Below are 25,886 nucleotides of genomic sequence, written 5' to 3' on the forward strand. Positions count from 1 at the left end.
CGTTTGGCACAACAACAAGAGATTTCCATTTTTCTGGGTCGGGAAAAATCGGTTTCAGCAGCTGGAAAATCGAATTTCCTGGATTTAGTTCGGTTCTAATAGTAGCCAAAAAGTTAATTATCTTAAAACAATCTAAAGACGTGGTAGCGCTCAAAGATGGTAAGTAAAAACAGCAGGAAAACAAATCAGTATCATCAATTCATTCATTTTCTCCCTTTTTAGTCCCAAGAAGTCGAGGAAACCCTAAAACGGATCCAATCCCACAAGGGCGTCGTCGGAACCATCGTGGTCAACAATGAAGGTGAGTCGATGGGGTTTTCGAGAAAGAAAAATATATGGGAATATGTACCTTGTATGTTCGATTTCCGGTTTTTGGGTCAACCCTAGTAACCGCATCAAGATATTCCGTTAGATCGATATTGTTCAGAAAATTTATCGGGTTTAGAATGTTCGTAAGAATTTCGGATGATTTGGAATTCAGGTGGCTACAACCTAAATATTAGAATGTTGAATCTGATTTTGATTTTGAGATCGGAACTCTTAATTTGAATCTGAAATGGAATTCTAAATCTAAATTTAAATTCTGGATCTGAATTCTGCTAAATTCTGCTTTTAATCTTGAATCTAAATATTGAGTTCTGAATTTATAAGTAAGCAAAAAGTTCTGAATCTGGATACCCAATCAAATATTTAAAATTTAATTCTGAATCTGAATCCTTAATTTGAATTCTAAATTTGAATCTCGAATCTGACTTCTGAATCTGAATTCTGAATCTGAATTCTGAATCTAAATTCTGAATCTGAATTAGGAATCTGAATTCTGAATCTGAATTCTGAATCTGAATTCTGAATCTGAATTCTGAATCTGAATTCTGAATCTGAATTCTGAATCTGAATTCTGAATCTGAATTCTGAATCTGAATTCTGAATGTGAATTCTGAATGTGAATTCTGAATCTGAATTCTGAATCTGAATTCTGAATCTGAATTCTGAATCTGAATTCTGAATCTGAATTCTGAATCTGAATTCTGAATCTGAATTCTGAATCTGAATTCTGAATCTGAATTCTGGATCTGAATTCTGAATCTGAATTCTGAATCTGAATTCCGAATCTAAATTCTGAATCTGAATTCTGAATCTTAATTCTGAATCTGAACTCTGAATCTGATTTCTGAATCTGAATTCTGAATCTTAATTTGAATCTGAAATCTGAAGCTGAATTCTGAATTTGAATTTTGAATTTAAATTCTGAATATAAATCTGAATTTTCTATCAAATTTAAATTTTGAATTTTTTTTATAAACTACCCATTCAATAACTAAGTGGAATTATATTTCTCAATTAGGATCACGCAACTGAACATGTTTGAAGCCGATATTTGGTCGAAATTATTGATTTTTTCTTCAAATTTTTACTTCATTTTAAATGACATTGCCAATTTCTCCAAAACATTATTGTTCAATAAGAGATTACAAAAGTTCTTAGAATTCCCAAATCTGTAAAAACAACCGCAATATCCCTAAAACTACTTTAAACAAAAATGATTATTTATATTATTTTTATTTTTATTAAAGAAATTTTACCATTCCAATGGCATTCGTGCCTGTTGTTTTTAATATGTTTTATTATTCGTTACTGAAATATGTACAACCAAATAATTAAGTGTTGTTTTAAATTCTGATTTTCAAAATTTTCATGATTTTCAAAACAATAAAAAATTATCAAATTTTCCGGGTCGACGAAATGATCAAAATTAAATAAATTGTCAAAATTGTGTTAAATGTCAATTCAGAAAATTGTTTTAATTTCAGAGAGAATTTTCTTATTTTTGATTCTGATTTCTGATGTAGAACTATAGATTGGGATGTATAACTTGAAACTTTTAGAAGAACAGTTTAATATTTTTTTTTTTACTACAGGCATTCCAGTAAAAAGTACCCTAGACAACACGACTACGGTCCAGTACGCCGGTCTGATGAGCCAGCTATCGGACAAAGCCCGGAGCGTGGTTCGTGATCTGGATCCATCGAACGATCTCACCTTCCTGAGGGTTCGCTCGAAGAAGCACGAGATTATGGTGGCCCCAGATAAGGACTTCCTGCTGATTGTGATCCAAAATCCCACGGATTGAGCGAGATTAAGTCGTTTAGCTTCTTCGTTCATTACAACTAGCAGCGCACCCAACCAAGTCGAGAGTTTTCTTTCCTGTGTGTGAAGAAGTAAAACAACCAGGCGAGGACCAGAAATGAAGCGAACATGCGGGACGTGACAGTTTGAATTGGTATTTATTTAAATTATCTATATGCACTTGTGTAATTTCAGTTTAAAACTCTACAATAAAACATTCTATATTTTCTTCTTTTCGATAAAATCTTATCAACAATAATAATGATTAGAAACAAGTTTGATTGAGCCGAAGTTTCAGTTTTGCGTATTATTTTTATTATTCAGAGCGTTCGCTAGACGTACCCGAAATCACTTGTTGCTGTAGCAGTCGTTAGTTTGTGGTTGTAGTTTGATTTAGTAGATCTAGAAAGGATTGTGTGGAAAATTGTGCCCTGCTTTTCGTGCTGTCCTGTTCCTGCTGCTGCTGAAGCTGAGGCTATGGTGACGATCATCGCGATGCCCTTTGAGCAATGGTAATCGGCCAGGGTTTTGCGCTTTCTGGGCGGCGGAAACTCCCCCATTCATAGGAACAGATCCGGGGGAAAATCGTTGACCTCGGCCTGTTCCATCATCGAGTAGTTGCCGTTTTCGTACGAGAAGCGAACCTTCATCCGGAGCGAGGCCCCAGGTGGTTGTCCCGCCGTTCGGTATACGTTGATATCCTGCACTACAGATTCCCCTGGCAGCATGACGGTGCTAGAGGGTTCCAACATTTGGATGGTAAACGATTTAGGAACAGCCACCTGTTGGAAGTTGAAAAAAAATGTATCATTGAACCCAGAAAAAGAAGATTCAACCACCCAATATCACCTGGAACATGTACTTCTCCAGCATATTAAGCGAGTTGTTAGTCGTTTTAACCGTCACCACGGCATGGTCCTGTTCACGTTTCAAAATGAACCGTATGTCAATATTGTCCCTGCTGTAAACCGATATGGTGGTTGCGGAATATTCCTGTGATCCAACTGGAACCGAAGGCTGGACATAGTTATTGTTTAAGCCGTTAAATACTGCATCACTTGACGATGGATTCACAAACAGTCCTGAATCTTGATTATTATTATTTGATAAACCCAACAGATCGAGGATGTCCCTGTTTGGCGACAATACATTTGAGGGAGTTCCAATCTCAAGCGGTGTTGACTGTTGCAGAGGACTAGGTGTAGCTGCTGTTTCCGACGTTGATGAACTGCTTACGAAGGAATCTCCCAACAAGTCCAGTAATATGTCTTGATTCTGAAAATTGATCATAAAATTCAATGGATATGATCATGACACAAAAAAAACACATTAACAAACCGATGGCTCCTTGCTGGGGGACGTTCCCTGGCCTGGACTTGTTTCTGCCGATGACTCCCCCGAAGAAGGCGAAGAAGATGAAGTAGCGGTTGTCGTCGTCAGTGCAAAGTCGGAGTTGTACTCGGAGGTGGATATGTCGGTGATCTTGAGCGTTGGCATCTTCTCCAGGATGGCTGCCCGCAGATGCTGATGGCTGGTGAACAGTTGGTTGAACTCCACGGCCCGCTGCTGCAGATCTATGTTCAGGTGGACCCGGAACGAGTTGATGATGTTCTGGATGTTACTGCAAGATAGGGAAGGAATTTTAAATTCATCTGGCATAAAGGCATGGATGGAGCATTCTTTTTTTAATTAATTAATAGTTATTCAACGATTTACATTTCGTATTAAAAAAAATACTCAGAAAAAGACAAAATTGTTGACAAAATACGAAAAACTTCAAAATTATTATTTCTAGGACTAATTTTACCTGGTAAGTTCTCTGTCCCAGCTATCCAAAGATTACCAGGAAGATATTTAACTCCATCCGAGGGGAGAATTGCTGAGTTGGTATCAACGATTAGATTTTTTTTATTTACAAATAGGATCTCAGTGAAACTTCATGTTTCTTTGAAGAGATCTGGATTCTACTTAAGACTAAAGCGTACATCTTTCAAGGATATAATTACTAATGCTAACACCACCAGCTCACAGAAATAGTACCTACTATGTATGCCGTGACCGAGACTCGATATCATGACCTTTGTCTTAGAAAACTTAAACGCTATCCTATAGGCCATGGTCAGCGGATTAGTTCTTTCTAGATTAGTTTCCCATCATGACCATGTGACATTTTGTTAATGAACCGAAAACAAACCGTCTTGTGCAAAGTTTTCATCAGTTCAATCGGACTGACAATTTTTTGGATCTAAAAATTGACTTTCTGGGACAAATGACAAAAATGGCAAATATAACAAATATGACAACAATGACAACATTTATTTTAAATTTTGTGATTTTTACAAAGATTTTTTTAAAAAAAAATTGTAATTCTTGTAATTTTTGAAGTCTTTGTTATTATTGTATAATCTTGTAATTTTCTTTTAAATTTAGTAATGTTTGTATTTTTTTTGAAATTTTGGTATTTTAAAATAATTTTCGTTTAATTTGTTTTTTTTTAATATCTTTATTATAGAGATTTTCAGCTTTCAGCTGGTTCATCTCTCGTTTAATTTGTATTTTTTTTTGTTATTTTTGTAAATTTCATCATTTATGTATTTTTTGCTTTTTTGGTTATTTTTTTAATTTTGGTACATACTTTTTTGTAATTTTTCTTATTTTTGAAGTTTTTGCAATCTTGGCATTTTGAATTTTTGTAATATCTTTGATTATTGTGATATTTGTAATTTTATAATTACTGTTTGTTAGTCATTTTTGTAATTCGTGTAATTTTTGTGATTTCTGTCAATTCTGTAAATTTGTAATATCTGTTTTTTTTTTTGTAATTTTTGGTAATTGATTTAATTATAGTAATTCAAATGTCAGTATTTTTTTGAATTTTTGAATTTTTTTTTCTGTTTTGTAATTTTTGTAGTTTTAGGCTTACTTTTAATTTGAGTAATTTTTTGTCATTTTCGAATTTTGGTAAATTTTGTAATTTTTGTCATTTTTTTCCCTTTTATTAGTTAAAACTAATATTATAAATAATATTTTAACATTTATTGTTTTTTTCGCATTTTCAGTTTTGTCTTTTTTTTTGTAATTTAGGTCGTTGTGTCATTTTTGTAACATTTGTCATTATTTATCTGTAATTTAAGTTATTAGGTTTTGTAAATTAAGTAATTTCTATCATTTTTGTCATCTTTTTATTTTTATCATTTTTGTATGGGAGTATTTTATTTCCGGGATTTTAAGCCCAATGGGTTAATATTTATCCCAAATTGTATGCGAGTTTGGGGTATTTTAGATAACTTTTTTTCTTTGATCCATAACTTCTTGATTATACAAGATCAAATAGTTTCTAAAATAACATTTGGTAAAAATATTTATTTCCCTACGCTTTGACTGTTTAACCCGAAAAACGTATTTTTTAGGATACTGAAAAATAGTGGGTTTATAAGTTGTGTTTAGACATTTTCTATTTTTTAATTTCTTTCCTTTTTGTAGTTTGTTTAAAATCTTTTTTTTTTAATTTGTCATAAACACTTGGTTTTTTGTTATCCTTTTTGTAATTTTTTAAGCTTTCTTTTAATGCAATTTGTTTTTGTAATGTTGTCACATTCGTATTTTTTTTCATTAATTTTGTTCATCGTTGTATATTATTCAATTAACAATTCAATTTAAATTACATAGTTATTTATTAAATTTTTGTATTTTTTTCTAATTGTTATAGTCACAGCATATTTAGCTATTTTTGTAATATTTGCATTTTGGTAATTTTTGTTAATCTACACTTTAGTAATTTAAGTTATGTTTAATATTTGATGAAATTTTGTAGTTTCGTTTTTCCTTTTTAAATTTTCCATTTTAGTATGTTTTTTATTTAGACAATTTTGTTTATTTTTAAATGTTTGTCATTTTAGTCAATTTTGAAATATTTTAATTTAGTTATTTTTGTCTTGTTATTCTTTGTATTGAATTTTATTTAATTTTATTATTGTTTGTGTATTTTAGTTAAAGCAACATTCTTCATTATAAAAAAAATTGCAAAAGTTCGAATCAAGCATCGTTCCATCAGCTGCTTCAACCTGATGCCCAATACCAAACCATGCCAATTTTCATCAGAGATTGGATTCCCGGATGAACCGAAGTTAACAATTATCGGGTCTATACACCCATAGAAGAGGTTGCAAAAATCCAATGCCTATTTGGAACATCTCTGTGCCGATAATGCGCTGAAATGTGCACTGTGCCGAAGATGATATGTTTGAAAAACCGTAACTGGCATAAGGACTCGGCTCCCAACTAAAATGATGCATGACCACTACATTCAAGCAAAACAAGAAAAACATTTTATGGGATTTCGTTCCTATTGGATAATTCATCCCAGAAACAAGAAAATATAAAAATATAAACCACAGCGCCCGTAGGGAGAATCGAACTCAAATCATCAGTTAAATCGTATTGCCAGACCGACATCTTAACCAGTGTACTATTTGAACTTCATGCAGGAAGAGGGATATTTGTCATAGGCATTCTGCCACCGATCAATCACAAAAGAAACGCACGACAGTGGCTTCCCGGCGTTTGGTCTCCTTTCAAGGTATTCATTTGTCTTGCGATGGAAACGGGAAAGGGAACGGGAGTGGAGGAAACGGGAAACCCATTGAATGAGAACTGTGCTTTGCTTACTGCCTGCTATTACATACACACGCTACATATACACAGCTGCTAAAGCCGGGCAGCTTGGCCGGTGCTTGTTTGCCGGTCAATTGAAGGAATATATTCTTGTTGCTTTTGCTACATACACACGCACAGCTTAGCCGTGGTTGTTTGCCGGCAAATTGAATTGAAGGAATGTTTTTTTTGTTGCTTTTACTGCATACACACGCACAGCTCGGCCGTGGTTGTTTGCCGGTAGATTGAAGGGATTGAATAAGGCTGATGTCATGCTGAAGCAACTAGCAACGCGACCTACAACGCAACGTTCACACGACTAACCAGCTCTCATTTGATCTCCATGGAAATCGCGCAGACCTGTCATACTGGTCGCTTTGTGTAGCGCGACCAATCTGATGCCAATGTGTTTAGTAGCGCGACTAGTAGGAAATCCAATAGGAACATTGTTTTTTCTCGATTTGAAGCAGTGATTCCGGGTTTTAAGCACAATAGTACGAAGATCTGTCCGAACTTGTGATAATAAACTAAAAACTATCTTAATCGGCGAGAAAATTTTCATGAATTCTTAGTTCCGGCAAAAAAAACAAGGAATTTTGTCGGTTCAAATTTCGGCATTCTTGCAATCCGGGTCGTGATTTGATGAGTTTTTGATGGCTCCGGAAAGAAAGGAGACGATTCAAAGCATTATCAGATGTAGAGAAGTGATGATTTGTAGGGAATTTCAAAGTGACAGGTCGCGCCAGCATGACATACCAATGCGTTGCAACGCAATCTTATTGGAACGTTGCGTTGCGTTGCGTTGCTAGTTGTTTCAGCATGACATCAGCCTAAGAAGGATGTTTTTGTTGTTGCTTTTGCTACATTCACACGCACAGTTCTCGGTTCGCTGGCTGCCTGGTGTTGGCCGGTATTTATTTCCATCCTTATTCGTCTTGTGATGCGATAGGGAGGGACGTGAAAGCGTTTTTATTTTGTTTCTTTCAGACATACGCAATTCGGTTAACTTGGGAGATTAATGCCGGTGGGAGCAAATCGATTCAGCACCGATCGCGTTATCTTCTTGTACCAATGATGCTATGTAATTGACTACACGCCATTGGCACAGAGGCTGAATTTTGGGTGTAGAAAAGCGTAAAAGCTAAGTATTCTCTCCATGTTTTTTCGATGTCACATGCTGAACTTTCCTGAAATATTCTGTTACTTTGATTTCAGGATTTAACTTTCCTAAAATATAGCAACTTTGCTAAAACTCTTATTGCTGCACCCATAGAAGAGGTTGCAAAAATCCAATGCCTTTTTAGCAAATCTCTGTGCCGATAATGCTCTGAAATGTGCACTGTGCCGAAGACGGTATGTTTGAAAAACCGTAACTGGCATAAGGACTCGGCTCCCAACCAAAATGATGACCACTACATTCAAGCGAAACAAGAAAAACATTTTATGGGATTTCCTTCCTATTGGATAATTCATCCCAGAAACAAGAAAATAAAAATTAAAACCACAGCGCTGTAGTGAGAATCGAACTCACATCACCAATTGTATCGTCTTGCCAGTCCGACATTCTAACCAGTGTACTATTCGAGCTTCATGCAGGACGAGGTATATTTGTCATAGGCTTTCTGTTACCGATCAATCACAAAAAACGTACAACAGCGGCTTCCCGGCGTTTGGCCTCCTTTCAATGCATTCCTTTGCCTTAAGATGGAAACGGGAAAGGGATCGGGAGTGAAGGAACGGGAAACCCATTGAATGAGAACTGTGCTTTGCTTACTGCCTGCTATTACATACACACGCTACATATACACAGCTGCTAAAGCCGGGCAGCTTGGCAGGTGTTGTTTGCCTGTGAATTGAAGGAATGTTTTTGTTGTTGCTTTTGCTACATACACACGCACAGCTTAGCCGTGTTTGCCGGTTGATTGAATTAGAAGGATGTTTTTGTTGTTGCTTTTGCTACATTCACACGCACAGTGCTCGGTTCGCTGGCTGCCTGGTGTTGGCCGGTATTTATTTCCATCCTTCTTCGGCTTGTGATGCGATGGGGAGGGACGCGAAAACGTTTTTATTTTGTTTCATTCAGACATACGCAATTCGGTTGCGCTGGGAGGTTAATGCCGGTGGGCGCAAATCGAATCAGTGCCGGTCGCGTTATCTTCTTGTACCAATGATGCTATGAAATTGACTACACGCCATTGGCACAGAGGCTGAATTTTGGGTGTGGAATTCAAATGTAAGCTAGTTTAGGACAAAAGGCTGGAAACCCTATCAACGGAAAAAATTAAAGGGGAATAGTTCGAGGGCCTAGGGAATTGAATGAAGCCATAATTTCATTTTTTGTAGTTAAAATTTTGTAAAGTAATGTTAAGAAAATTTAACCCCTTAATTTATGCAACATCATTGCCCATCTTTCGATTTTATTTAGTTTAGCCCAAACACATTAACGGCGTGTTCGTAAATTGATTTTTTCTATCGAAGTGATTCTTTTTATCGATGCTGGCGTTAGTAAATTAAACAAACTGTATGCAAAAGCATTGGAAGGTGATTTGACATCTACCAAACAAAGCGATGCATCACTCAAAAAAATCAGTTTACGAATGCGCCGTAAGGACCGCGATGTTGTTTATTTTGGACCGCGTAGAAATCTGAACCAAGAAACACTGACATTCAGCATTGTACATCTCAGAATTCATTGAACCAAAAGTTATAAATTTAGTATCTTTGAGCCACCGAAAGTGTTATGTTCAATTTTGTAGAGTTTCATGATTAATTTTATATCATTTCAGTTTGTTCCGAACTGCCTTAGCAATTGATGAACTAGCATTTGTAAATATTGTGAAGGTGTTTTGTATGATCAAGAAAACTCGTTAAAAACGTCAAAATAGAGACTGATCAATGTTACCCCAAAGCACTAAATTCTAAACAAAGACGAAATCGATTTTCAAATCAAATTGAAAGCAATCTAATAAATTTCAGCAACCATGTTTTACGTTCATAGTCCAATACTAGTTTTAAAAATATGAAATATGTCAAATTCCCCTGAACAGAAAAAAAATCGAACAATATTGAAAAAGTGATCAATCTTACCCCGGATAACGGCATCATGCCTTTTCCTAACACATTTTAAAATGTTCCGTTTTTAACGGCTGTGTCCCACTTTTTTTCCTACACTTTTTTGAAATCCATCTGACAAGACTATCTTATACCCCTTTGGCTTTGAAGGTCTCATATGACAGAAATGAAAAAAAAACTGTTTTTTGCAAAGTTTCAGTTCAGCCGGACTTGATAACATTTTTTGGACTCTTAAAACAGACTTTCTGGGACAAATGATGACAAAAATGGCAAATGCATAAACCTAACAAAAATCACAACAATATGTAGATAATAAAATTTTATTTTGAACTTTGTGCATGTGATATTTTTTTAAAATTTTTTGTAACTCTTGTTATTTTTGCAATTTTTGTCATGTATGCAATAATTGATCTCTGTTTAAAAAAAAAAATGCAAATTTTCTTTATTTTTAATAAATTTCGTAATTTTTGTTGTAATTTTTGTAAATTTAGTAGGTATTTTTTGTTATTTGTTTAATTTTTTGTGTTTTTTTATTTCTTGTCATTTTTGAAATTTTGGATAATTGTATCGATAAATTTTTGTCATTTTGTAATTTTTGGTAATTTTTGATATTTTTGTAACTTTAGTATTTTGAGCATTTTTGAAATTTTTGTGTATACTGTTCTTTTTGTAATTTTTGTTAGTTTTGTAGTTTTTGTCAGTTTTATTTTTTTTTTGTTTTTGTTATTTTTGTATTTTTTTTTTGTAATTCTGGTGATTTTGTGTTGTTCTTGTATTTTTTTGTAGTTTTTATAACTTTTGTAATTTAGTCATTTTGTATGGGAAAGTGGGGAATCATGGGTCACTTTTTTTCGTTGTTCCATAACTTCTTTTTTATAAAAGAACAAATGAAAATAAAAAATGGTATGGTTTTCTACGTTTTCAAGGTATCATAAGGTATTTTTTATAATTTAAAAAAAGTTATTTTCCCCAAATTCGGACTGTTTGAAAAAAAAAAGCAATATTTTATGGATTTTGAAAAATGGTGGGGAATCATGGGCCACCAAATCCAAATTGACCAAATAACATGCAAAGTTTATGAGTTGACCCAAAACTGTGATTTTCTAATTCAATTCGTTATTTTGAAGCAATTTCAGATGATGAAATAAAAAAGAGAGCTGTGTATGATCGCATAGATTCCAAAATCTGGCTCGCTAACGTTTTGGCAAAATTTCTTATATAGGATAGACAAAATATTTTTCATAACTCTTCATTTGGCATAAGAAAACTTAACAGATAGGAAAAACGTATTTTAAGTTCTGAATGTGTATAAAAATATAAAAATATAGGTGGTTCAAGATGTGTGGCCCACGATTCCCCACAAGCTATGATTTGCAAATTGGTTGCGTTTGTGTGACTTATTTATGCTTCATCAAAAATTCCTTGTCCACGTGAAAGATCATGGCAAAACTAAGATCATAAGCGTATGAGCATATGTTTGTTATGCACTTTTGGGTTCCCCATCAATGAAATTAGCGGGTGTTTTTTTTAATTATGTAAGTAAATTTTTCTAACTTTTTTTAGCTTGATAAATAAAAGAAGCATTTGATGCGTATTTCAGTCAACAATACACACCCCGTTCGTTTTTGGCAACACGCCCGAAAATTTTATGTTGCCAAAATCGAATGTTGCCAAAATCGAACGGTTTTTTTGTCACTTTTTTATTTGAAATTTTTGTTTCAAATTAGTCAAAATTGATGTAAAACCTTATATTAGCATAAAATTTTTCAATTTGGCTCAATTATATTAGTTTTAAGCAGTAAAACATGGAAAAATTCATATTTTTACTGTTTAAAACTATTATAAATAAGCCGAATTGAAAAATTTCATGCTCATATTGCGTTTTACATTAATTTTGATTAATTTTAAAAGAAAATAAAAATAAAAAAAAAACAAAAAACCTCTTTTTTAGATGTTGCCAAAAACGAACGGTTTTTGCTCGGATGTTGCCAAAATCGAATGTTGCCAAAATCGAATGTTGCCAAAATCGAACGGGGTCTGTATATAGAAATATATGCTCACGCAGAGCGACGACGATGACAGTTGGTTAGAGATTTTTTTTCTCAACACACATCTGAGATATTAAAAGTGGCCCACGTTTCCCCATGGTCTACGATACTAGAGGTGGGCAAAACGGCTCATTTCAATGAGCGGCTCAGAGCCGTTCGCTCAATTCAATGAGCCGGTTCATTTGAACGGCTCAAAATTGAACCGTGTCACGCAGCTAACACTGGAGCCGTTCACATACCACGTAGTCAACCTAAGGGAAGGGGGTTGGGGGAGCTGGGGGTATTTTCCATGTAGAGGGGGTAGGAGTTTGAGTCATGTCTACGTGGACATACTCACTCCATAAATATTTTTGAACATTGAATAAATATTATGAAATTGTAATTAATATATTAAAATATCCAGCAATTTAATGAAAATTATAAATAACTTTTTTTTAAAGTGCTAAATTCAAAGCAACATTACGTATTAAACTTCTACTACGAATATAAACTCGGGATTAACGTTTAATGTTATAAAAAAACATGTTCAATTACACAGAAACATGTCCGCTGGAGTCCTTAATTTTCGTTCATTTATCTCTAGCACACTTTAGCAGCTTTCTCACATTATCCAAATTAAAGTTAAAATTACATTATAGGCTCACATTTTTCGAGTATCTGAATTTTGTTAATTTTGTATACGAATACGTATACGGATTACGAGATATGGCTGAAAAATCAAACAATCCAGCGCATCCCTTTTTTGTGTGTTGATCTGCTTTTGCTTCAAATTAGCAGCTTTCGGTTCTTCGCCCATCAAATCATAGGTAACATAGACTGGGGAGCGAAGAACAGCAGAAAGCCGTTCGATCGTTCTCTCGAACCAAAGGAACCGTGCTGGGTGGTGGTTCAAAAAAGAGTCGAAAAACGGCTCGAAAAAGAACGGCTCAAAAAAGAACCGCTCAAAAAAGAACCGCGACTCGCTCAACTGTGGTTCACAATCTGAACGGCAAGAGCAGAGTATGGAGAGCCGTTCAATTTGATCAAATGAACGGCTCGGCTCGGCTCGGATGCTCTGTTCGGTTTTTTTTCGAGCCGTCCTGTAGCTCTTTTTTAACCACCCACCACCCACCTCGGTTCTTTTGGTTCGGGAGAGCGAACGAACGGATTTCTGCTGTTCTCCGCTCTTCAGTTTGTGTTGCTTGTTTGGTGATGGGAGAACAACCAGGAGCTGTTTATTTGAACCGGCTCTTTTGGAAAGAACGAACGAACCGTGACTCGTTTGATTCGAAGAACGGACGGCTCTCCACTTTCCGCTCTTGCATATTCCCAGTAAGCGCGTCCTCTCAGAAATCGACAGAGCATGCAAAAAATTGAGAGTTGAGTCACCGAACTTAGAATAAAACGGTTAACTTCGGCGACACTCCAAGAACGCAAATATTTTCATTCGGTTTGTCCTGCCGAGATACCTAGAGGCAACAAATACGAATGCGTACATGCGAAATCAGTTTGAATCGTACACTCGCATGGTGTGGTCGCATTTTGTCCCCGTGTCCCGTGTGTGCTTTCAATCGTAGCTGTCGACTTCTCAGGCAGGCGAACACGCGTCTCGGAGGGAAACATACAAACACGATTCGGATTGTGTTCGTGTGTTTCCTGGAGGGCGTGTCTTAGCTTAATTCGTGGAACTCACCCAAGGCACGCGTATGGTGTGTTCCTCTCTAACGATGTGATGATGCAAAATCGCCAGAGAGATCGTTACGATCCCTCTGGCGATTTGAGTTACCTCTCTGCCGATTCAAATTTACCGGGTTGTAGCGGTTAAATATTTCAACCGGTGTTGAGCGGCGGGTCACGGTTCATTTTTGAACCGCGGCTCTTTTTTTAAGAGCCACGGGTCGTTCGTTCTTTTTGAAGAACCGGTTCAAATGAGCGGCTCTTGAGCGCTCGCGCATCACTATACGATACCCCACTCTCCCCTAATATTTTTTTAATTTTTGCTATTATTGTCATTTCTTTCGATTCTCGCATATGTATTTGTCATTTTTCAAACTTGAGTAATTTTTTTTTTCACGTTTACCACTATTGATATTTTTGTCAATTTAGTAATGTTTGTAATTTTCGCATTTTGGTCATTTTTTATTTGTGATATTTTTTTTTTATCTGTTTATAATTTTTTTTAGTTTTGACCTTTTTGGTTTGGATATTTCTTTTTTTTTTTAAATTGGGCGTTTTCGTATTTTTGTCACATTTGTAATCTTTGTTTTTTTTTGTTTTTTTTTTTTTCATTCCGCGAGAGCAAGCGATCCTGTTCGGACGTGTTTAGCGCTTGGCTTGGTGAAGTTTTCGCGAATATTGTTGTTGATTTTGGTTAAAGTGGTGATTGCGTTAGTGTAGTGCGAAGTGTTGACGATGTGATTTTGGAAACGAAGACAGGAAACAACATCGGGGCTGTGAAAAACAGTTTTGTAGCTGTGAAAAATGTTCTCCGACGGGTCTAGGCAGATGGCATTTTTGCTGTCGAGAAAAAAAAAGCAAGAGCGGAGAGTTAAAATGGCTCTTTGAGTCAAAAGAGAGTAGCTCTATTAAATTTTGAGCGCGAGGGGGGCTCTACTGTAACCAGACAGTGTTCTGCATATGAGCGGAAGCCGAAATAAATTGCATGAAAGAGAGAAAAATTCGAATCAGTGTCGGGTCAGCCTTGGTGTTGAATTTGCAAGAAAATTGAGCAGTGTGAGATGTGAAATTCGTGCAGTGAAACATTTATTTTCTGCTGGAAGCTGGAACCAAGCAAGCAAGGGACAACACTGTCAAATGTTGGACACGTAGAAATCCCGGTGAGATCTATCCAATTCTCTCTTTCTCTCTATTTTCTTCCTACATGACTAGAAAACAGCTAAAAATGTACAACAGGACAGTGCCTCAAAATAATGTTCATTTGTCCTTTTTTCTTATTAAAAATCTAGAAATGAATTGGTTTCCATTTTAGTAAATCATCTCCGTAATTTATCATCTCCGTAATTTATCATCTCAGTAATTTTTCATATCATTTTTTTATTTTATATCTGTTGCCGTAAATTTTTAATAATTTATACTCAAAATTATGAATGCTAAAAAAAGTCATAGTATCTATAAAAAATGTATCCTTTTAAAATATCATTATAGTTATTACTACCTATATAAATTTTTTAAGTGGTAATATCAAATATCATACTATAAGCTCATATTATTTTGTTTAACAATTTGTTCCAACATAATATATTTCCTTAATTAGCAGATTCAATCATATACTTTTAGAAGGAATGCATCTGGGGATAATCCAATGAAATAATTGCAAGCGGCACGGGTACCCAGTAAGCACGTCCTCTCAAAAATCGACAGAGCATGTAAAAAATTGAGAGTTGAGTCACCGAACTTAGAATAAAACGGTTAATTTCGGCGACACTCCAAGAACGCACATTTTCTCATTCGGTTTGTCCTGCCTACCTAGAGGCAACGAATGCTAATGCGTACATGCGAAATCAGTTTGAATCGTACGCTCGTACGGTGAGGTCGACTTCTCAGGCAGGCAAACACGCGTCTCGAAGGGAAACATACAAACACGATTCGGATTGTGTTCGTGTGTTTCTCTGGAGGGCGTGTCTTAGCTTAATTCGTGGCACTCACCCAAGGCACGCGTATGGTGTGTTCCTCTCTAACGATGTGATGATGCAAAATCGCCAGAGAGATCGTTACGATCCCTCTGGCGATTTGAGTTAACTCCCTGCCGATTCAAATTTACCGGGTAGCCGGCCATTGTAGGTTTCTGAGGGTTGGATGCCTTCCTTCGACGAACCATCGGACCGTGGAAGCCCCAGAAGAAATTCGAAGGCCAAGCCACACAGACATAGGCAGGACCTTGCTACCGATGGGGGAACCATACATACATACATTTGTAATCTTTGTTTTTTTTTTAAATTTGTTTTAGTTTTGTCAATTTTGTCTTTCTTGTAATTGTTGTCATTTTTGTTTTGTTTTTGTAATTTTTGTCATTTAAGTTCGGTAGTAATTTTTGGCATTTTGGAAGGGGAGTTTGGAGATTTTGATCACTTTTTTCTCTGCATCATAACTTCTTGATTATATAAGCTCAATTATGAACAGATAAATGGTATACTTTTCTACTTTTTTTTTGTTTCGATTATAGTCGTTTTAACATCTTTATGTCATTTGCGACTTATATCAGTATTGCAGTTGGCGGACAGTCATTGAAAAACTTTTCCGGTACAACTGTGATCGGTATTCGATTCGGGTTCGAATTCACGGACATCGGGTCAGGAAGCAACTGACTTGCCAACTGAGCTTTATCACAAGCCCTTATGCTTTTCTACGTTTTTAACGTAATATTTGATAATGGTCTTTATTTTTTAATAAATTTATTTCCCTGGACTCTGACTGTTCAATTTATTTTTTCATTAAGATTTTGATGAATTGAGGCCACCAAATCCAAAATGACCAAAATAACATGAAATAACTCAAAATACAGTTTTCCTATCTGTAAAATTTCCTTATGCCAAATGAAGAGTCATGAAAGCTATTCTCAATTTTATTCAATGCGATACAGACGGACATAAATCCTATACCTATAGTATAAACGTCTCAAATAAGTGAGAAAAAGAATCCAAAATATCGAAAGACCGAATCTTCGATTGTTTGCATGCTTGAGAATCGATCCAAAACATCGAAAATGTGAATTTCGAAGATCGATCGATTGATCGATCCAAGATCGACCAATCCTAGTTGTTTGCCCTCGAATACAGTTTATTTAGCCGAATGTTAACTTCGAGAACTTCTGTTAAATTTGTTATTCAATTTTATTTTTTTTTAGATTAGTCGTCGCCACTTGAATGAGTCAAGTCATTGGGGTTATCTCGATATCCTCTGAAATCCCTTCTTATTCGTGGAACCAGATGTAAGTCATACGAAACAAATTTGTCAAAATTTTAAGCGCCACACAAAATTTCTTCTATGTAGTCTGGTAACCCTAAAATCAATTAACTATCTCGATAGACAAAATTACACCTGTGACAAACATTGCCTTCGACTTTCGTCGCCAGAACGTCAATAGAAGGCTCGTTTCTTCTCATCCCACTTCCACTTCCTCTTCTCCCAAGTTATCACCAGGCCGCACGTTGCTAAATGGATAATGAGTTCGATGATGGCCCCAGAACGGCACGCTGCTGTGGTTGGGCTAGCTCACTTGTCCCAATCCTGCTCTGGGGCTAATCTGACTTTGGTCCTCCTAATAATCAAACACGCCAAACGTGCCCGGGATCGTAAATGGGCAAACACGAAGCGGAAACGCCACCATCATCATCTATCTCTCTTGGCTGGAGCCCTGTCCTATCCCGTGTGAAGTGAAATCTGTTCGCACGATTTCGTGAGTGTGTGTTTTACGATCAGCTGAATCAGAGCTTCGTCACTTGGTGTGAAATTCCGGTTCCTCGACGACTTTCACAGGATATTCCCCAGCTGTTTCATGTTCGGGATGTCGCTTAGCTTCAGCGAAACTCAAATCAGAAAAAAAATAATCCAAATTTATTCAAATACAACATTTTTAGTAAGGTTCTGAGCTCCACTTTATTTTAAAATTTTAATCATTTTATGAATATAACATCCGAAATCCTGAACATCACTGTTCCAAATCTGTTCCAAGGGAATTTATCAGAACGGAAATGGTGGTTAATGTCGGTGCTACTCTTTTTTCATTCTTCTCTAGGCTATACAAACAAAGAATCTCCTGATAACGATGAATGAGCTACATACAACAACCCACTATCATGGGTGTCTGTCTACCGAACCCACCTATCTTGAAAAAAAAAAAAACAACGAGGTTGTGTTTTGACTCGAGTAAAAATGTTTAACATTTGTAGCCGGATTTATTGTTTTTCATTTTTCATTTTGACTTCTTTTTTGCGTTTGTTCGTTTATGTACCTTACGTGCTTTTTTTATCAGTTCCTTCGAGCGACGACGGTATTTTGTCAACATTTTCAATTGAATCGCTGCGGTGTCAAGCCGTTAATTTCGTGCACCATTTATCGCAACAATGCAATTAATTTTATCTTATTCAAATGAGGCTTTCAGCGGAACGCAGAAACCCGGAACACAGTTCACTAAATTTCTTTGTCACTATAAATTAAATTCTTACAGTAAAATTGTATATTACATGAAAAGCCTTTACTAATCCAGCACTTCCATGACTCCAGTTTTTGCGATGATTTTATTTCAGAGCAATGTCAGGCTAGTCAGCGTCGATTTGGGGTCATTTTTGAATTTCTCAAACCCTGGGGTCTTAAATGCTTCGTTTTGGTTCAAAGCTTATCCATGATTTTTTGCTAAATTTTTAAGTAACGTTTACATGAGTAAACTTATTCTTTAAAGTCTGTTTGGGGAAATTCAATATTTTGTACTTAAAAATCAACATCATTTTCGTTTCTTCAGTGGAACCGAGCCTGCTATTATGGTTTTTGTGCTAATTTATAAATTCTGGATGGAATTCATGGATGAGTTTTGAACCAAATCAAATCTTTGTAGACCCCAGGGTTTGAGCAATTCAAAAATGACCCCAAATCGACTCAGTCTAATGCCACGCATAACAGATTAAAAACCTTACGACTTCGTTAAAATTCATAAAATTTATTGTTGACGGTAGCCATTTAAGTAAAAGAGCAACACCGTACCCAGAATCGAAGCGTTTGTTTAACTTTACGAACTTGTGTTAAAATGTTTGCTAAGAAATGCGAGTGGGCGAGTGAAAACCGAAGTAGGCTTTGACGGAGTACGACGACGAATATAATCCGCGTATGTCAAAATCATTGTGCTAAGAAAAATTCTATTTTCGAAAAGAAATTAAATAAAAAGTTAAGTGTCACACTGACCATGTTATTGGCGGTTCCCTCAAAGCAGAATTATCCTGCCAGGTTATGAAAAATAGATCCAAAAAATTCTCTTCCTGAAAGGTCTTCAGGAAAAATTGGTACAGTACCGTTCATAAGTAATTGTATAGAAATTGGAAGCACGCGCAATGTCACTTCGATTTTAAACTTCCATAACTTTTTACTCTGATGATATTTTTTGATCAATTTTTTTGCGTTAGATGGATCAGCTGTCGCATTATTATATCACAAAATTTGAGCTTTCTGGAGTTTGTGTGGCCTGTGAAATAGTAATTCTACGAAAATTGGACTTTTTGGACTTTTCTCATTCAAACTGCAATATCTCAGAAACTAAGCTACATTTTTTATTGAAATTTTGCAGAGTGATTGTTGAAACATAAAGCTAGCATGTCTGAAGTTTTCGAAATGTTCTACCGATGAGATCAAAAGTTACGCGAGGTGCAATATTTCAGGCATGAACATAGAAATGCGGTTTCTATAGAATTTTGGACGAATGTTTCCATAGGAAAATCATATTCTCTGTTTAACAATCAGTAAATCTATTTCAACCAAAAAATCAAAACAATTTCGCGAGATTGTGATTTCAAAACACAAATGGATCATTGATTCCATTTTTTCTTTTTTTCATTGCTTCTGTAAGACATTATTTGACTGATTTGTGAATGGAAAAGATATTGTTTTCGTGAATCGTCCAAAATTCTATAGAAATCGCATTTCTAGGTTCATGCCTGAAATATTGCACCTCGAGTAACTTTTGATCTCATCGATAGAACTTCTCGAAAACTTCAGACATGCTAGCTTTATATTTCAACAACCACTCTGCAAAATTTCAATAAAAAATGTAGCTTAGTTTCAGAGATATTTGAATGAGAAAAGTCCAAAAAGTCCGATTTTCGTAGAATTACTGTATCTCAGGCCAAACAAACTCTAGAAAGCTCAAATTTTGTGATATAATAGTGTGATAGTTGATCTATCTAATGCAAAAAATTTGTTCAAAAAATATCATAAAAGAAAAAAGTTATGGGAGTTCAAAGTCGAAGTGACAGTGCGCGTGCTTCCAGTGTCAGTGCGCGTGCTGTAGGTGTAGGAAATAAGGCTAGTATTTATAAATAGATTAAACGAAACTTGTATACTGAAAGATTGGCAACACGGTTAATAGAAAATGAGCGAATTAAAAATAGTACTTGAGCGCTGACACACGAAAAATGGAACTTTAAACCACAGGCATGAAACTTAAGACTCGATGTATGAAACCTGAGATCTAAGTCCTGAGACGTGATACCTGAAACCTAAGACAAAGTAAGGCATGAGACCAGTCTCATGTGTCACTACTGACTTCTTACACGGAGAAAAAAGACAGTTGATATAATTATTTTAGATGGTTATACCAATCATCGTAGCGTAGTTGATTTTTTCGCATCCAACTATAAAAATAAAAGACTCAACTACAAACTGATGATTGACTTTACGGAATCAACTATGAATATAATGGATTCAACTGTAATGGTATGATTGATTTAATTGTTAATATGATAGCACAGATAAACAGACGGGACACTCTTTTTCCGGTTTTCGCAAACCGGTTAAAGATTTTTGAAAGCTAGGCAATGTCGCCACCAGGGTGCACTGGTCTGAAAATTAAAACTTTTTCATCATAGTAGCTGTTTGTTTGAGACACATCAAACTGTAAAGTAAACAAACAACGCTGTACCTGAATAAAAAAATCTGCAAAGTTTTTTAGTTTACAATTTTATAAAATACTACGTAGAAACTCCACTTTCTGTGCCCGTGTTCCATTCAAACGGATCGTTTATTCATTTTATTCCCTGAAATCTGGAGAGTTGAAGATGGAATTGGATAGCAGTATGGAATATTTTAACCGAAGAAAAAAAGGCTTATCTAGAGATCCGTTGGTTTACATATCTATGCAATTTGGCTGCAACTGTGAGGTTTTTTAAAGCAAATGTAAAGCAATGTTTCTAGTGCAAATTAAATTAAATTTTTTGAAATAAACTACAATGGAATACCTTTTCTGTAAGGCTGTGTTTATTTACTTTAACGCATATGACTAAACTTGACTTTTATGTGGTTGTTCCTGTTGATTTAGCTGCTGCAAAAAAAAAACGAATGTTGAAAAATCAAATGCAGAATCATGAAAAAAAAGGCCCTTTTAACTTAAAAAGAGATCATTTGGAGGCGATTCAATGCCCAAAAGTAACGTAGAACATACATTTTGTCATGTTAATTCAATCGGAATACCTAATTATCTGAAAAGAAGTGTTATGTGTCCCTAGGTCGATGTAGTTATTGAAAACTTTTCATGTAGAAAAAACCCCGATACCAAAATTTTTTTTCAGGGAAAACTGCATGGAGGAGCTTTCTTTTCAATTTGGTCCCACTCAGTAAGTTTCAAACCGGAATACCAGTTAATCAAATCAGATATGCATTAAAGATGTTGAATTTGGTATTATCCAGAGCATCGTATTTTTGTCAATATGTTATTAATGGCTTCCAGCACAGCCCAATTTTTTATCCGGGCACCATAAGGAATTCATGCATGTAAAAGCACTTTCTTAATTGAACTTAGGATTCTAACAATAATTCAGACCATTCTGTTTGTTTACAATGGTAAATGATAAGTTTGATTTCATGGGTATCATGATGGTTTTAAATTTTCCTCATCGGTTCATGCCTGCATTTTGTCGTGATAGGCAATGTCGACACCAGATGGCAGTGCAAGTAGTTTTGCGAAAAATGTGATAGTTTTTCTTCGGAGTGTCATGTCTGTTTGTCTGTGATGATAGATTCAACAACACGTGTATGATTGATGTTTGGCATTCAATTATAAATATAATAGATTCAACTATACATTCCTGGTTGACGTCTCACGATAAATACGATAGATTCAATTGTAAAGGGTGATACGGTCAAAATTCGGTCAAGGGAAAACGCGTGTCAATCGGTGAAATCGTTTATATAAAAAAAATCAAATTAAATTTCTTTTTCAAGTTTAATTAGTATAAATTCAGGAAAAATATTCAGTTACGCTTCCGCTTTTCCAAATCCGAATTGCCGGGCCTTACGCTTAACCCCTGCCATCAGATTTTGTACAGCCACCTTCACCACCTTCTTCGCCGCAGAAAGCCAGTTTGCCTTGAACTGCTGCTCGTCCTAAGCAGTTTTTTTGGTCTTCTTTAAGTTCCGCTTCACAATAGCCCAGTATTTCTCAATTGGGCGGAGCTCTGTCGTGTTGGGGGGGGGGTTCTTGTCCTTGGGAACCACCTGTACGTTGTTGGCGGCGTACCTTGGCGGTGCTCCATGGCCTTTTTACCGTAATGACAAGATGCCAAATCCGGCCAAAACAGTACGGAAGAACCGTGTTTCTTCAGGAAAGGCAGCAGACGTTTATTCAAACACTCTTTCAAGTAAATTTCTTGGTTGACAGTCCCGGAAGCTATGAAAATGCTGCTATCAAGCCACAGGTACAGATAGCTTGCCAAATCAGATATTTCTTCGCAAACTTTGACAGTTTCATGTACTTGAAAATATCTGCTACCTTTCCCCTTCCTTTTGTCGTATAAAACTCCTGTCCCGGAAGCTGCTTGTAGTCGGCTTTGACGTAGGTTTCGTCGTCCATTACCACGCAGTCAAACTTCGTCAGCATCGTCGTGTACAGCCTCCGGGATCGCACTTTGGCCGTCGTATTTTGTTCATCATCGCGATTTGGAGTCACTACCTTCTTGTAAGTCGATAGTTCGGCTCGTTTTTTGGCTCGATGCACGGTTGTAGACGATACACCCAGCTTATTTGCGGCATCTCGGAGAGAGAGGTTAGGGTTTCGCTTGAAACTACCGGCATTTCTCTTTGTCGTCTCAGCGACTTCCGGTTTTCGATTCCCCCCCGATCCAGACTTCCTGGCTGTCGACAAACGTTCCCCAAACACTTTAATTACATTTGTAACGGTTGATTTGGCAACTTTTAGCGATTTTGCCAGCTTTGCGTGCGAGTAGCTTGGATTTTCACGATGCGCGAGCAAGATTTTGATACGCTGCACTTCTTCCTTGGTCGGCATTTTGACAACTCAAGAGTGAATTCCAATATCAAAATAGGAGCAACATTCTACACACACACCTTCAAAATGAGGAGTGTTCAGGTTTTTAAATGCAATATTGAAAGAAATACGTCAAGTTGATATTGTCCAAATTTTGACCGTATCACCCTTTAACCCATCTGAGTGAGCGACACAATTCTGGCGGCAAACACGTGACTTAAGATGCTATCTTCTATAGGCTACCGACCACTTTCTTATGTTGGCGTCAGGTGAATGACTTCTTTCGGAGGCTTTTGTGCACCTATTTTTGGCAAAGCAAAAGTTAGGCTTCTATGATTCGGGTCCAGAAGGGGAAGACGAGGACTATTCAAAGAATTCGCGAATTGGGATGTAGTTGTTTGATTTCGCGATTAGACTTGTTTGTATCGGGTAGTTCCGGTTGCGAAGTCAAGCTAGATCAGGTCGATCCGAGGACAATTGAGACTCCAAACTCACTTACGTTCGGTGATTAGAGGAGGCAGGATCAGAAGTGAGTACTCATTATCAGCCCACCCATATGCTCTAGCGTTTCTTATATTTATGTTTTCGCAGCTTTAACCGTCTCTGTTGAGCCAGATGAACGAAGTGGCACTTTCTGGTGAAAAATCGTGTTTTTTGGACTGGCGAACCGAAAAAAGTTTCCACCTTTTCACAAGGTGGAAAAATCGAAAAAAAAAACAAAAATCGAATGATTTATTCTACGCAAAATCGTTAAGCTATTAAAAACCAAGCGTCTCCACCAAAATGCACTGCTAGGTAGGTGTAGAAAGAGGGAAAATCGTTTAGGACTAAACAGTATTAAAGACAATAAAACGAATTAAATTATTGTAATTAAATAGCGACTACTTTTGCGATGATCGACTGGCAACTGGAAATGGAGTCACACGCTGTTCGTTGTTCGGGATTTATTACTTGTTTCTTTGCTGCGGAGATTGGCCGCGAATCCAATCGATTTCCTTCTTTTTTGGTCCAGGTAGGGGAGGAGCGGGCTATATGCGCCTATTAAACAGAAAACAGATTTAATCAAATACCACATCGGATATGTGTACAAAAACTAGATACACGTGTGCAGGCATCTGTTTTCTATAAAATGTAGTAATTTTTATGTTAAAATTTTCTTCTGTTTCCGAGAAAACGATTTTATTGTAAGTGTTGTCTAAAATGCCGAACCTCAAACCGTGCGGGTTAAATGCGCCTATTTATGTTTTGAACAAAATTTCTGTTTTTTGGGAAATATTTCCGTATAATTTCATTGAAACTGCTAGAAAGTAATAATTTCCGTACGACAAAGTTGAAGTTTTATAAAAATCTATGTATATTAAAATTTTATGGAAGAAAACAAAAGTTAGGGTTGCCATACTATGGAGGCAGTTCATCCATGAGAAAAACTTTATCAAATCTGTTTTTAGATCTTCAATTCTCTCTAAAGATGTTATTCAGAGCTTAGATTTGAAGGTTCAATGATAAAAATCATTTATTTATTATATTTAACCTGTTATTTAAGGATGGAGGCATTTTACAAACATGATGGGGGCATACAAAAACACTCTATTATTTCACTATTTAATCATTATTAAACCTCCACAAAAGCTGAAATATGTTTAATTTCTTAAGTTCATTTGAATAAGAAACAAAAACCATCCTAGTTTTTGTTTTAAGCTTCTTTACGTATAATTTTTAAAAGTCGAAATATTACATCAGAATTTATCAAAACCTTGTATGATTTTTTAAATTTTTTTGAATTTGTGAATTCATAAAATTCTTTCTTGCCTTATGTTCTAAGCGTATCACCCTCAAAATGCAGTGGTCAGGTAAGCTGCCCAGTCAGCCATTTCATCAAACAGCCGTAGGGTCATTTAACCCGATAGGCCCATTTAGGAAACCTTTCCCCTAAAGGGGTTTGATCCCGTCAAATGATTAGCACCCCTAGCTTGCTTTCGTAACGAACAGCTAACTCTCATTTCAACGAAATTCTCCCGGGTTTTGTCTCGATTTCAGGGCGGCCCTTAAGGGTCGAAGTACGGATCCCATTTTAGAGTCCCTTCCGCTTCTTTCCCAAAATAGGGAATAAAAAGGAACACTCGACCGAGTCTCATCAGCTGGGCAAAATAAGAAATGGTAGGTGGTCTTCCAAACGTAAGTGGCGCTTAAGCCACCTGCTTAAAACCGGAAGCAAGTCGGGCCTCTCGTTATATATTTCTTTGAAGACCTAAACCACAGATGAACTAAAATGTCTACTATTCAAAACCACTTTTAGCTGCTAAAACCCCGTAAATATCCGCTGTATAAAAGACTTCATAAAATGTTGCTTATGGAATAATATTGATCAATAGGCTATCAAATAGCTTTGTGTTCAAACTGACTGACATTTGCCAAGCCTTATATTATTCAAATAGGCCCATATGAATCGACAAATGTTTAACAAAAACGAAATACGAACAAATCCGGAAAAAATTATAATCATCAGGGCAAAATTGACAAAAATTTAATTAAAATTTTGAGAATGTTGACGGCAAACCGTTGAGTTCTTTTCCTCATTTAAGGAACGATATCAATTATCAGATTTCCCAAAAAAATTTGACAACCCTAGATGTCAAATCTAATAGTTCACCTGCTCGCACCGACTACGACGGCCGGCCGTGTGGTGAATAGATTAAGTCCAGAGAAAGTAGGTGTAGGTACTTACGCGGTACAATGCTCCATGCGGACGCTGATTTTCGCCAGGGACACCAGAATGTACTGCTTGGTAGTGATGGAAAGCTGCGGAGCCCACAAAAGCTGCCGATAATGCTCGATTAGCTCGTTCTCTGTGTTAGAAAGAACGAAAAGAGGAAATTGGTGAAGTGCTGAAGAAGCCAAGCAAACAGAACAGAATGCTGTAACTTACCATCGAAATGGCCCGCTTCTCCGTACTCGCCGAGTGTCCACACGGCCACCTGAACTAGCGGCTGACGGTTCTCCAGTTGATTCATGTTCCCGATGGA

At 36.3% G+C, this 25,886-nt stretch overlaps 2 protein-coding genes across 2 annotated transcripts; one reads left to right on the forward strand and one right to left on the reverse strand.

The window, feature by feature from the left end:
* Positions 1–2,418, forward strand: LOC129760101 (dynein light chain roadblock-type 2-like). Its single transcript, XM_055757683.1, has 3 exons — positions 1–159; positions 223–301; positions 1,920–2,418. Exons 1-3 carry the CDS (start codon positions 157–159, stop codon positions 2,129–2,131), a joined length of 294 nt encoding a protein of 97 aa, XP_055613658.1. The 5' UTR covers positions 1–156; the 3' UTR covers positions 2,132–2,418.
* On the reverse strand, positions 1,999–25,880 carry LOC129760100 (AP-1 complex subunit gamma-1-like). The gene is made up of 5 exons (XM_055757682.1): positions 25,790–25,880; positions 25,589–25,709; positions 3,466–3,748; positions 2,977–3,402; positions 1,999–2,909 (listed from the first exon to the last, which is right to left on the reverse strand). The coding sequence occupies exons 1-5, from the start codon at positions 25,872–25,874 to the stop codon at positions 2,688–2,690; spliced, it is 1,137 nt and encodes a 378-aa protein (XP_055613657.1). The 5' UTR covers positions 25,875–25,880; the 3' UTR covers positions 1,999–2,687.
* Positions 25,881–25,886: the final 6 nt, after the last annotated feature.

This window comes from Uranotaenia lowii, unplaced genomic scaffold (assembly GCF_029784155.1).
Source record: "Uranotaenia lowii strain MFRU-FL unplaced genomic scaffold, ASM2978415v1 HiC_scaffold_433, whole genome shotgun sequence".
Taxonomy (NCBI): Eukaryota; Metazoa; Arthropoda; class Insecta; order Diptera; family Culicidae; genus Uranotaenia; species Uranotaenia lowii.

Coding starts and splice junctions, on each gene's coding strand:
- LOC129760100 (XM_055757682.1), bottom strand. CDS start 25,874: ATGAATCAACTGGAGAACCGTCAGCCGCTAGTTCAGGTGGCCGTGTGG. Junction 25,710..25,789: donor AGAAGCGGGCCATTTCGATG/GTAAGTTACAGC, acceptor TTTCTAACACAG/AGAACGAGCTAATCGAGCAT. Junction 3,403..3,465: donor CCCCCAGCAAGGAGCCATCG/GTTTGTTAATGT, acceptor ATCAATTTTCAG/AATCAAGACATATTACTGGA.
- LOC129760101 (XM_055757683.1), top strand. Junction 302..1,919: donor CATCGTGGTCAACAATGAAG/GTGAGTCGATGG, acceptor TTTTTACTACAG/GCATTCCAGTAAAAAGTACC.